At 41.3% G+C, this 13,545-nt stretch overlaps 1 protein-coding gene across 8 annotated transcripts in view; it reads right to left on the reverse strand.

The window, feature by feature from the left end:
• The window catches only part of TGFBR3 (transforming growth factor beta receptor 3), a 201,444-nt gene that overhangs the window by 165,770 nt on the left and 22,129 nt on the right, over positions 1 to 13,545 (reverse strand). For all 8 annotated transcript variants that reach the window (XM_007176334.2, XM_028164997.2, XM_007176331.2 and 5 more), the window contains exon 2: positions 11,212 to 11,387. In XM_007176334.2, coding sequence (XP_007176396.2) covers positions 11,212 to 11,272 — 61 coding nt within the window. In that variant the 5' untranslated portion in view covers positions 11,273 to 11,387. The remainder of the gene's footprint in view (positions 1 to 11,211; positions 11,388 to 13,545) is intronic.

Here is a 13,545-nt window from a genome sequence, read left to right on the forward strand (position 1 = left end):
GCTGAGACCTGGCTGTTGACAGTGAAGCCATCCTTGCAAACGATCCTGGGGTGACAAAGTGGGGGGCTGCTGGGGTCAGGCCCTTAGGGTCCTCCACAATATGCCAGACCCTGCTCTCAAATTATATCATGATCAGGCTCTTAAAGTTCAAATTATTCTTTCACCCTAAAGACATTTTTTTCTTCTATTGAGTGGAAATTCTTAATTTGATACTTAAAAGTTTCATATTGCTTCTAATCCACACCTCCACACCTCCATACCTCCATCCCCCAAAAGACTGGTTTTAATTTTTTAAAAGGGGGGGGATGAATAATAGTTTTTAAAACTAAATATTAGGGCTTCCCTGGTGACGCAGTGGTTAAGAGTCCACCTGCCAATGCAGGGGACACGGGTTCAAGCCCTGGTCCGGGAGGATCCGACATGCCGCGGAGCAACTAAGTCCGTGCGCCACAACTGGTGAGCCTGCACTCTGAAGCCCGCGAGCCGCAACTACTGAAGCCCATGCGCCTAGAGCCCATGCTCCGCAACAAGAGAAGCCACCGCACCACAACTAAGAGTAGGCCCCATTCGCTGCTACTAGAGAAGGCCCGCCCGTGGCAATGAAGACCCAATGCAGCCAAAAATAAATAAACAAAATAAATAAATTTATAAAAAAAGAAAAACAAAACTAAATATTAGAATAAATTTTGTCCCAAAATTCCCTTCTTTCACTCAAAGAGTCCTGCATAATCCAAGATTTCCCACTCCCATAACCTCAGTCATGTGAGAAATCTTTCGATTTTTTACTATCTAATGCCACACAGAATTCCAAGCTGCTCTACATGCATGGCCAGCAAGATAAACACATTTTGGGGAGGCCTAGAAAAAAGCTAGCAGGGGGGCAAGAAGTAAAAATGTTGTTGCATTCCTCTGGACTTTTCTGTTCCAGTTTCAAAAACAGAACGACCACCACCTGGGGCTTGTGGCGAGCTCCAGAGCCAGACTTAAGCTGCTTATCGCTGCCCACCCACCCCGAAACCCACCCCCTACCACCCTGCCGATGACAGTGATGAGATCTGTGAAAGCAAATCAGAAAACTTTATAAACTACTCAGTTGCAAAATAAATAAACAGAAGTTATTTTAAAAGACAACTTTTCAGGCACAGAGGTTAAATCTTCGCAGCAGTGTCTTATTCCAATTTTTAATAAATATGATGTTGATGCTTAATAAATATCAATAACAACTTTGGGGAGTTTTTTCCCTTCTTTAAATTGTTAATTTTTTTAAAGTTCTAGCCTAGAATCTGATTACAGGAATAAAATAGGAATCAGTGAGGAAGCCAGAGCTAAAAACTAGAACGGCTCCAGCAGAAATGGGGTGTGCCCCACTTAACATTCCGGGTTTTTTTTAACACCCTTGTTAACCTACCTCATCTCCCCCTGTTATCCGGTCAGCTGGTACCATCCCGCATTACCTAGAGTCTCCTCAGCCACAGCTGCCTGCACCAGTTGTCCCCATGCTCTACTAAGTCACGAGGCAAGAAATGGGAAAAGGCAAAAGAGGCACATGAAAGGAAGAACTGAGGGGAAATTCCTTCTTCTTATAGCTACAGCCGTTATTCCAAGGTGTAGCCCCAGCCAATAAAGATGCACCTGGTGTTTGCAGGTGCACCACACCTACAGCTGGAGAGCTAAAGGTGTCTGTGGAACTCACTCCCTCAAACCCATCTCCCTTCCAGCACACGGATCCCTCTGACCCACATGAGTTCACTGAAAGGTTTTCAAGGTAGCTGTTTCAAAGGCATGCCAAAACCAAGCTCCCTTTATGACAGTAAGACTTTTTCTAGAAGGTGTTTTCAGGTTCTGTGTTACAATTTGTGCCTAGAGAAAACAGATGATCTATGCTGTCAAATGTGGTCCTCAGACCAGCAGCAACAACATCGTATGGGCCTGTTAAAAAAAAATATGCACTGAGTAATTAATTTAAAAAAATAAAGCATACAATTCAATGGTAAAAAAAAAAAAAATATGCAGTCTGTTACCCTATGAAAACTGAATCTGCATGTTAACAAGACCGCCAGGTGATTCATATGCACATTAAAGTTTAGAAAGCACTGGTCTAATGTCTGTCTGTTTATAACTTCCAACTCCAAAAGCGAAATGGGTATACCACTCTCAGGCAAAAGCAATATGAATACCCATACTATAAAACATATTTTAAAGTAATTTTTTGCTCTACAGAGTAAAGTTTACTGTAAGTATCCAGCTCCTTGCTCACACCTAATATGTAATTTAGTTTATAAAAATGAGTTTACACACAACACGCTTATTTACTATGTAAAGCTGGATGCAACTGTATTTCTCTGAAACACTAGTTTTGCTATGAGAAGCAATTTTGCAAAAGGTGGTAAAACCCTCAAAATCCATAATCCTGAAAAACAGACCACATGGGGAATGAAAAGGATGAGACTTGGAAATCAGGACAGTAGGTAAATTAGGAAGAGAGGGTCCAGGCTTTTAAGACAGTGATTTTTCGAGGACAGTCATTCACAGTGCAAAGAGATTTTCTCTAGACAGTTTGGGGGGTTGTTCTGTGTTTTAAGATACAGTTTTTACTGTTACATAGAAGTAATTATCTTTACTATTAAGTTATGGCATAGTATTCCACTGATATATCAGTCTTTATAATCTCTTCCTCAAAAGGAACAAATTGGGGCTTCCCTGATGGCGCAGTGGTTGAGAGTCTGCCTGCCAATGCAGGAGACACAGGTTCGGGCCCTGGTCTGGGAGGATCCCACATGCCGCGGAGCAACTGGGCCCATGAGCCACAATTACTGAGCCTGCGCTTCTGGAGCCTGTGCTCCGCAACAAGAGAGGCCGCGATGATGAGAGGCCCGCGCACCGCGATTAAGAGTGGCCCCCACTTGCCACAACTAGAGAAAGCCCTCGCACAGAAACGAAGACCCAACACAGCCATAGATGGATGGATGGATTAATTAATTTAAAAAAAAGGAACAAATTGAAAGAAAACCATAAAATCATTCTTAATTTCATAAGCATTTTACTCCCAAGGGTCTTGCCTTCTAAAATCTGATTCTGGCCACCATCATCTCTTGCCTCAATTATTTACAATAGCCACCAGCCAGTATCCCCAAATGCACCATTACCCAACAGTCTATTCTCAACACTGCAGCCAGAGCAATCTTGTTACAATATCTTTCAGATCACACCATTCTGCTGCTCAAACTCTCCAATGGCTCTTTCTCACTCAGAGTAAAAGTTTAACAATGGCCTACAAGGCTATATGCAGCCCTACACCTGTCCCCCAGGTAACCCTCTGACTCTTCACTCCAGCAGCCACCTGGCCTGTTTACTAGGGCTTGGGCACTTCAGACAAGCTCCCACCTCAGGACCTTTGCACGTACTTTTCCTTCTGCCTGGAGTCCTCGTTTCCCCAGATATCCACTTAGCTCACCTCCTTCAAATCTTCGTTCAAATGTCATCTTCCCAGTGAGGCCCTCCCTGATCACCTTACTTTAAATTGTACTCCCCCAGGAGTAATTCCTAGCCCTGTTGCTTTTTCTCCACTGAACCTGCTAAAATATGCATAATTTTTTGTTTCTGGTCTCTCTCTTCACTAGAATGTAAGCTTCAGGTGTACAAGAATTTTTGTCTGTTTTGTTCATTGCTGTATCTCCAACACCTGGAGGAGTGTCTAGAGTACTCAGTAGATGCTTTCTGAATCAATCAATCAACACTTTAGGAAACAACCATGTTAGAAGGTGGAAAAAACTCATTATTTGCACTAACTCCGAAGTATCCCCTTTCTGTGCCACAGAAGCTAGCAAAGTACCTGAGACCTGGTATGCACTCAAAGCTAATTCACCAGACTACAACCTCCCACCTGAGCATAGCAGTATTTAAAAGTTGAAAGAAACGGTGAAATGATAAATGGTTCTTTCGTCTAAAAAAAGAAAGGGGCAGGTGGGAGCTATGTGGCATTTTGTTTCACCAAGCAGCAACGAAATGCCAAAGTGGGCCACACAGGTGCGTCCTGCTGGAAAAGCTCATCGCAGGAGCAGCTCTGGCACCACTGGAAGCAACAGAGCAGGAACGGACTCCAGAAGCAGGTGCTCTGCTCTCTCCTGAGGCCTTTGCTACCTGAGCATCTTTCCGGATGGGGCAGGAGGGTAGGGAGGAAGGGAGGTGTTACTACTAATGGCTCATCTATCGTCCAGACCAGGACTAAGTTATTCAGGCACGTGAGGACAAAGGGAAGCAACACAAAGAACTCAGAGCAGTCTTATTGCAACTTTTTCCTTTTGCCATAACTATACCACTTATCACTGTATGGTTCCCTTCATTGCCCACAGAGAGAATAACTTTTTTTTTTTTAATCAATATTTTCCTTTGAAGGCAGTAAGATTTTCCACATTCTACTCTAGAGTTTTTGTTTGTTTTTTATTCCTTAAGATTTCTAAGAGTTGGCAGGATAGGACAGGAGAATAGCTGGGCCTCAGTCCCCAGAGCACCTGCTGCCTAGTCCTTGGAAGGAACATTCTGAGAGCAAGTGCATTTTTAAGCCTTCTAGAATTCTGCCTGATTTACAGTGTCCTCTCAGAGAACAAAAATATGATTATATGGGACTTCAGGATAAATCTATTTTAGGCCACTCTGGCAGAGAATGTTTTAAAGAGAATGAAAGTCAGCAGTTCACGTGGATGCAGTGCCGGCCAGGCCAATCTTCCAAGACAGGCAAACTGTTCCATGCCTTGAGGCCCCCATGTGCAGGGTCGGTCCTGAGGGAAGGCACCACAGTGAAACACTTCCTGGAACCCGCCTTGTTCCTACAACACTTCCAAAACCAGCACTCGGAGCTCAGAGCTCTAGCAGTGATTCAAGGTGGCCCCAGAGTAGGAAGGTTTAGTTATCAAAGCAAACAAGCTGAGAAAGCCTAATTTCCCAAATCCACAGTGTGTGAGAGTATAAGCCCTGAGCAATTAAACAGCTACGTGGTCACATACAGATAGCTCTGTCCTGATGGAAAAGTTGATCAGTGTTTATAAAAACGCCCCATCATTGGTACCCTAAAATAACCCAGATAAATCAACAATTCAGAAAGCTGGGTGGCAATAATACAGTCTAGGATAAGGATGCAAAGGAGAGAGAAACCTGGGTTCTGTGGACCTGTCTGACATCAAATCTATGTATAATCTTACTCACACTCTTGGTAAATATCTTTCTTATACTATATGAACATCTGCTTACCCAACTATCTATTCTCCTTGCAAATGAAAAAAGAAAAAGGCCTTTTATTTGATATCATATCATATTCCACCTCTGTGGGTGGAATATGCAGGGCAAGGTAATCTTTGAGAAATGAACTCATATTTTTCTTGACTACAGCTAACAGCCCCAACTCTGTGTGTATGTGTATGTGTGAGTGTGTGTGTGTGTGTTGTTTCTGTGCAAAACTAAAGAAAGGGAGGCAGGGACCTCATCGTGCTAGGGTGTGCATGGTCCCCCCAAAGAGATCACTACCTAAAATGCAGGCCATGGTATTCACTCTGGGACTTTTAATAACATTTCTTTGCTCTTTAAAATAAATAGAAAGTTGGCACCCTGGTGATAGCTGGCATCACAACTGACAATATCTTTTGCCTATGTATCCAAAAGTGGAATTAAACACAAAAGTGGTTATAATAACCACCTAAAAACAATAATAATCACAGACCAAATCAACTAGCTGTGTCCAAAGACTTAGGGGTTAGCAAGAGAAGATCTTTTTGAATTTGCTTTGAACCTTCAAGTCTACTCCTCCTCTACCCTTTACGTTCCCTGGTGGCAGCTCCCACCGGCACCCTCCCTGCCTTTCTGCCATTATGAGTTACAGCCTCTGATCCCTCAGTTGGCAGAGCGGGGAAACTATGGCAGAACCACCTCTGCAGTCCTCAGGCCATTGATCTCAAGTCCAAGAGAGAGAGTGCCAGTTCCCTTTGGGCAGCACAACGGAAAGAACATGAACTCTGGATCTGCTGCCATGCTGCCACTTACTCATCGTATGACTATTATTACCTAAAGGACCGTTTTAACTTTTTTAAAAATTTGTCTCTCACTATCTATGACATTTTTCTTCTCTAAGCCTCCGTTTCATCATTTGTAAAATTAGTATAATAACAATGGTAGGGGTGGTGGCAGTAGTAATAATTACAAGAACAGTGATAATGATGAATACCTACCTCACTGGGTTTCCGTAAGGATTAAATGAACTGATTGGTGCAAAGTACCCAGCAGAGCACGTGGCTGCATTGTTTCAAGAGGTGCTGAGGGGCGCGCTAAGACTCAACAGTGCAGTTCATCTGCAGAAGTGCGCTGGGTTCGGGTTCGATCAAGAGGCAGACCAGCTTTCTAAATTGCTTACTTTCTCTAAAGCCCCTTACTCCCATTCCATAAATGAAGAAAACAACCCTGCCCACCCAGGGACTGCTAGGAGAATCAAATGAAACACTAGACACGAAAGCATTTTGGAAGCAATAAAAATAAAATGATATTACTATGTCTACCTCCCCTCAAGGCTGCCAGCTTGTCCCATTCCAAACCAAGTATTAACCAGCGAGTGTCTCTGACTGCTGTCCTACGGACCCAAAGAGTTCAGAGCTTTCTTAGCAGGAAAATAGCTCCAACTAAAAACATCTCTATTTTCCTGTGGACTGTACCTGGAATTCCAGGTACATCCTGGAATAAAGATAAAAAGAAATGAGTTTGTTCAATAGAAATAAATGTGTGTGCGTGTCATAAGCAAGCCTCCAAAAGGATGCACCTAGGCACCAAATGGAAACCACGGAATGAGGGAAAGAGCCGTGCCATCAACACTGGCCAGCACAGAGGCCAGCAGCGTTTCTGCAGACCTCCCCTTTGGCCTGACACAAGGGACCAGTAGGGCGCAGACAAGTCCATCCCCTCCTACCAAACTGTTTTCCCTGAATTCTCCATACGTGCCTCTTTTTCCCATTATTAAGGCTCCTGGGAACACAGCCCTACCTAACACTGGCAAGCCTCAGAGGCAGCAGTTAATATTTTTTAAAGATGTGTAGCAGAACAGTTTTTAAAGTGAAAACTTAGTGAGCCTTAAGCCCACAGGAGCAAGCATTTACCTTTATAACTTCCCACTTTTCTTAGACACATTACAGGACCTAAGATAAGGCACCAAAAACCTAAGGTAATTTCTAATCAGGAGGCATTATGGTCCTTACACAGTTCTTGTTCGCCAAGAGCATGGTCCTCTCTCCCCACGTGCTGTACAATAACCAAGGAACAAGGGAGGGAAGGAAAAGTATGAGTTTTGTCAAAGCAACCACTAACCCTGGGCTGTGGCTTCTGCCCCCGCCTCCTTCACCCTCAGCCACAAGCAGGGAAGGAAGGCTTTCACTGAAGGCCCACACGTGGGTACCTACTGTTCCAGCTCGGGCTCATTTTAGGTGTTGTGCTGTGCTCTTCTCCTCCCTTGCCGCATGTCTAAAGGAGGCCTTCACCCCTTCTGCTGCCAAGAACTCTACAGTAGAGCTCTACAGCCCCGTCAGTGAAACAAGAACACGAATAAAGAAGACCCATTACTTGAGGGTCTTTCCATTCTGATGACTTAACATACGTCTCTTCTGAGGCCAAAGGGGTTTCATCTGGTTCCAGAATGTCTCACTGGTGGCTACTCATCCGGTATTGAATCAATCAAGGGAAGAGGCTCATTCATTCCGCACTGAGTGTCTCCTACGTAGAGGCTCCAGTGGAGCGGTGGATGGGCTGGAGTCTAGAGCCAAATTGCCTGGGTTCAAGTCCCTGCTCTGCCACTTATTAGATATTTTGTTAATAAAATGTATTTTTTTTAAGATTTATGTATTACTTATTTATTTATTTATTATTGCCTGTGTCGGGTCTTAGCTGGGCACGCGGGATCTTCATTGAGGCACGCGGGATCTTTCGTTGCAGGGTGCAGCCTCTTCGTTGTGGTGTGCAGGCTTCTCTCTAGTTGTGGCGTTCGGGTTTTCTCTTCTCTAGTTGCGGTGCGCAGGCTCCAGGGCGCATGGGCTCAGTAGTTGTGGCGCGCGGGCCTAGTTGCCCCGCGGCATGTGGGATCTTAGTTCCCTGACAAGGGATCAAACCCGCACCCACTGCATTGTAAGATGGATTCTTTACCACTGGACCACCAGGGAAGACCCACTTATTAGTTACTGAGTCCCAGTTTCCTTGTGAGTAAAATGCAGATGATGATAATGATACTAATACCACCTCACAGGGTTTTCTTATAAAAACAAAATAAATTAGCTGGCAGAGAGCAAGCCCTAGCTGAATGTCAGCCTATGTGCCAGGCACTGTTGCCTTTGTAGCCAAGGAGGCCATATTCTCAGTTTAACTTTGTGAGGCCGCAGTTTGAATTCTAAGATTAAACAGTGCATGCTTTTGGCTACTGGGGGATGGAAGAAGAGAGAATCCAAACCTCAGAATGAAATCCACAGCCTTGTTCTGACATTTAAGGTCCTCCACAATCTACCCTCATCCTTCCTTCCAAGCAGACCTCCTCTACATTCCCAACCAGTTCTCTGGGTCATCCGTTCTCTAAAACAACATCAAGCACCTAACTGCCATGTTCTGTGCTAAGCACTGTTCTCCCCTCTGCTCACCCCAATGCCTTTCCCTTTCTAGATCCTGCCTGGTCTTCAAAACAGAGCTCAACATCTAGGCTTCCACAAAGCCCTCCCCAGCTGCTCTAATCCACCTTCCTGACCCCTCTGAGGTCTTCTGGCTTTTCCTCACCATGCATTGATTATTTTGTTATATGGTTATATTTTATATGCCGAACTAAAGTATAAGCAACTCAAAAGAAGGATGAATCTTACATTTCTTTGTATATCCCTAAGTGACTAGTACTGTGCTTTGCACTCAGCAGAGACTCAGTGAGTAAGTGATTTACTTGACGCTTCAAGAGGGCACAGACGACATACAGCAAACCCATTATCATTTTTTTAAAACACCTTTCTGATCAAGACTCCCTCATAGTGTAGAGATTAAAGGCTCAATCTGTAGACCTAGACTCAGTAGGTTTATGGTTAAATCTGCCGCTTAGTAGTTGTATGACCTTGAGGAAGTTACTTAACCTGTCTATGCTTCAGTTTCCCCATCTATAAACTGAGGATAAACAAAGAACCTACATTTCTTAGGGGAGTTATGAGGATGGAATGAGATAATACATTTAAAGCACTTTGAACAGGGCCTGATACACAGTAATTAATTAATTATTATAAATATTCATTATTATATTATCTTCTACTATCTTCTTGAAATTCAGCTCATCCAGAATGCCCCAAAAATGTATTTTGTAAAGTATGCTGAGCCTATACAGAAAGCTACTGGATGTCAGTACTATATACAAAACATTTCTCCCTTCTTCTTCATTCATTTGGCCCATCAGCTTGTTCAAAAAAGCATCTCTACCTCTGTACTATTGATCAGTTGCCTCAGTTTGTTATAAAATCTGTAATTCTACTGTACCTTCAATCTTACTGTACACTTCAGCAAAGCTTTCAGTGTGTACACAACTCAAAAAAATATTTTACCAGTGGCTTGAAAGAGGAAGGAAGGTCTCAAGCAAAACTGATTCACTATCAAATACATCAAGGCTATACAGAACCACCAAACTCATCACATTCCCATGAAGTACCTTCTTAAGTTATGTTTTTTCATCAATGAAAACAGAAAATTCTGCCTCAAACCCACCAGGTATAATTATACATCTTGTCATCAAAACAGCACATTTTTCCATCAAGTCATTTCTCTCTCTTTTTTTTTTCTACTACTTTTTAGTGAGATTTTAATTAAGATCAGCTTTAATACACAGGCTAAAAGGCAAATAACTTTTCAATCATGAGACAAAATGAAACTGCTGACAGAGAGAATGGGCAGTTCAAATTCACACACCAGCATTCAAAAATTAAAAAAAAAAAACCAGCAACTTTCTCTCAAGATATTTGCAACAAGGGGGACATTCTGCTTTCCAATCTCATAAACCAGTTTCTGCAAACTGGCTTCCACTCAGTCTGTGCCTGCATATGGCTCCTGATCTGAGTCAACTGGAGCATTAATGGTGGTCCCGCTTCTCCAGTATAACTCAGAGGTGAAGAGCAGAGTTGTGACTAAGTGAGCTCATGAACTAAGAATATCCTTGCTCATTGTTAGAGGCTATAATTGTTTAGCACAGTACCTGGCTGCAGTGCACACTCAATACATGGTTATTATTATCACTCTCATGTCATCTGTATGTGCAATTCAACAGCTAAAACCAAGAGGCTAATCATTTTTTAAGTCAATGTGTTTCTTCCTGAGGCCAGCCAGTTTCCAGAACTGGCCCAACAAATCAGTTCTGTATAGCTCATTATAGAAGAGACACAAAGCAAATTATAACAAAATAGAGCAAATTAAGTTTCCAAATTTGTTAAGTAACCCTGACTGCCACACTAAGACACCATAGGGGATATGATACTCTTATTTAAGCAACAATGTTCCAACCAAATCATTTGCTTCTTCTCATCTCTGACCTCCCATTCTGATGGCCTCTAGGAAGCACAGTGTATTTCTGTACGTTTTTAATATTTTTATTTTGTTTTGTTTTGTTTTGTTTTTGGCCGCACCATGTGGCTCGTGGGATCCCAGTCCCCCAACCCGGGCCCTCGGCAATGAAAGCACGGAGTCCTAACCACTGGACCGTCAGAGAATTCCCTCTGTACTTTTTTAAAAATTACCTGAAATAGGCAAAATTAAATATTTCCTAAGTAGCCTATGCTAGGAGTGTCACCTCTATGTAAAAGATCTATTTATTTTGTAATAAAGAACAAAAAGGCTTTCTTGAAATTCTTATTTATGACAAGAAAGTAAATGTAATCTATGCATGTAACAAAATTAAGTGGTATTAAACCGCATATTTTTTCTCTAGCCACCTCAACACTGAAGGTTAGTTAGGTATCTGTGTCACTGACATTTGAATGTCTAGCACTTGTCTAGTAAAATATAACATGGGCAAACATACTATGTATCTGTAGTCAAATATTTTACTTCCTTGAAGAACATAAATACTCAAGTTTTGTATAAATATTCCATGTCCTACATTTTTCTAAACTGAAGAGACTGAAGAAAAATATATCCAAAAGAAGATAATGAACATGCAATTTATATTATGCAACTTACCTGCAGTTGCTAAACAGGAACTCATCAGGGCAAAGATGGCAATCACACAATGAGAAGCCATTTTTATTTCTCCAAAAGTCCCGTTCAGTGACCTCAGCTTGCAGTTCTTCAGATTATAGATAATCTTTGCAAATTGGAAGTGGCCTTAAAATCTTTCTTTCCAATTTTCAAATTGCCTGTAAAAATAAACATTTTAAGAAGAAAACTTAATGCAGGTATTTCTTTTCATAAATACACATCAAAGTGAAATGAAGAATTTCTAAAAAGTATAAGATAAATTTATCTTGTGTGCCTAGACAGCACTCAAGCAAATGTTGGGGGTGCAGGGGAGGTAATTACCTAATAAAGAATTTTATAGCATATACTTTTGCAAATACATGCTTGTTTTGACATTTTAAATCTTTGGTTTTATATAAAATTTTCAAGAATATAGAAAAAAATCAAGGTACACCTATAATATAACATCATCAGTTATAAAATAATCAGTGACACTTGAAACATGAACTCCCTAGTGCCAGCATAAAAAACACAAACAACTCTGATTAGAACTCAATCTTAGATGCAAACTATCATATACACGATAGATAAACAACAAGGTCCTACTGTATAGCACAGGGAACTATATTCAATATCCTGTGATAAACCATGATGGAAAAGAATGTGAAAAAGAATATATATGTGTATAACTGAATCACTTTGCTGTACAGCAGAAATTAACCCAACATTGTAAATCAGCTATATTTCAATAAAATTTTTTTAAAAAAAGAACTCAATCTAATGTTATAGTGGCAGAGTTATCACAGGGATCAAATGGAAACACATTTAGAGTCAACCTGAAAAAATAAAGAACCATTAAAAGACAAGATTCTTATTTCAACTGTTTGCCAACATTTTAATAAGTAAAAATGTCTCTCCCTGTCTCTCAACCCCATCTGAGACTATCTGGTTGCATGACTAGAGGATCCAGAAGGTCTTTTCTAAACTTTTCCTATCCAGAGCCTTGAATGGTGAGTTTTGTGAAGGTTTGCTGAACTGGAATATCCTCCTATGGCCCTAAAGGTCACCTCATTTAGACACTCCAAAGTATTTCCAGCCTTATCTCGTTGAGCCTGGCACAACCCATAAAAGTTGCAATTCAACAAATGTTTACTGAGCACCTACTATGTTCCAGGCATTGTGTAAGGACATGATTCCTGTCAACAGGAAAAAAAATTATCCAACAACTGGATAAAAGTATAAAGACCCTGCCTGATCTAAGCCCTGGGCAAGGCAAGATCTCAGAGTTTCTAGGACCCACCTCAAACAGCTAGAGATCGCAGCCTTGTTACTCTCACCCAGAAAATTGCATCCCCAGAACCAGTTTGCTACCTTTAGAGACAAAGCCAGTTTGGGCACTTGTAGATACAGTATAAAAATATAAAAACAATGGAAAAATGAGTTTCTAATCAAATGGTCTTAGTTCACTGCATCAAGTGTTAAGAGAAAGATATTTAAAATGGTTCCCTGTAGTAGTAACACTAATGGCCCCTGAGAAGGAGAGAAACAGGATAATTGGGGGACAGTGGTGGGAGTGGGCAGGAACCTTTTCACTGAACTCCCATTTGGGTTTTACAAGTATTACCTACCCAGAAATAACAATAAAGTTCTAATTTCAAAAATAATTTTTAGATATGTTTTAAAACTAAACTATTACATATGCAGGAGGCACTGCAGTTCAATCTTGGTATGACAGTGATTTTAAAAGCCTAGTGTGAGTAAATACAGATTATGATGGCAGTTAAAGGTCTGCCTAGGTGTGGATCCACTCTGCCACCTACCAAATGGGTGATGTTGACCAGAATACTCTTCATGCATGAAACTATCCTACGGACTGTTGTGAGGATTAAAGGAGTTAATATATATACATTGCTTACAACAGTGCCTAGCACATAATAGGCAATGAATAAATGTTAGCTATTATTATCATGCTTGTCCATTCCCTTTGAGGTGTATTTACACCAAGAAAGTGGAGAAATTAGGGTGTGATTATTCACATAATTCTTAGCTACTGGAAAACCAGTTTAGTCTTTTGTTTGCTGCTAAATAAACACTGCAATGGACACAAAAAAAGAGATAAGCTAAAGAGTGGAATCACTAAGAGAAAAAAATTGCCAGTCAAATTGAGGCACAATCCATTGGTGGTACAATAGTCTTATCTCAAAAACTGACTAAATTATAGACACAATTTTGGACACCATAAAATTGACTTCAATCATCCCCTGAAGTCCAACATTTCTGTCACCATAATTCCACATCACCTCAGATGTAATGGAAGTCTCTTCTGTTAACCTAAAA

The sequence above is a fragment of the Balaenoptera acutorostrata genome, chromosome 1 (assembly GCF_949987535.1).
Source record: "Balaenoptera acutorostrata chromosome 1, mBalAcu1.1, whole genome shotgun sequence".
Lineage (NCBI taxonomy): Eukaryota > Metazoa > Chordata > Mammalia > Artiodactyla > Balaenopteridae > Balaenoptera > Balaenoptera acutorostrata.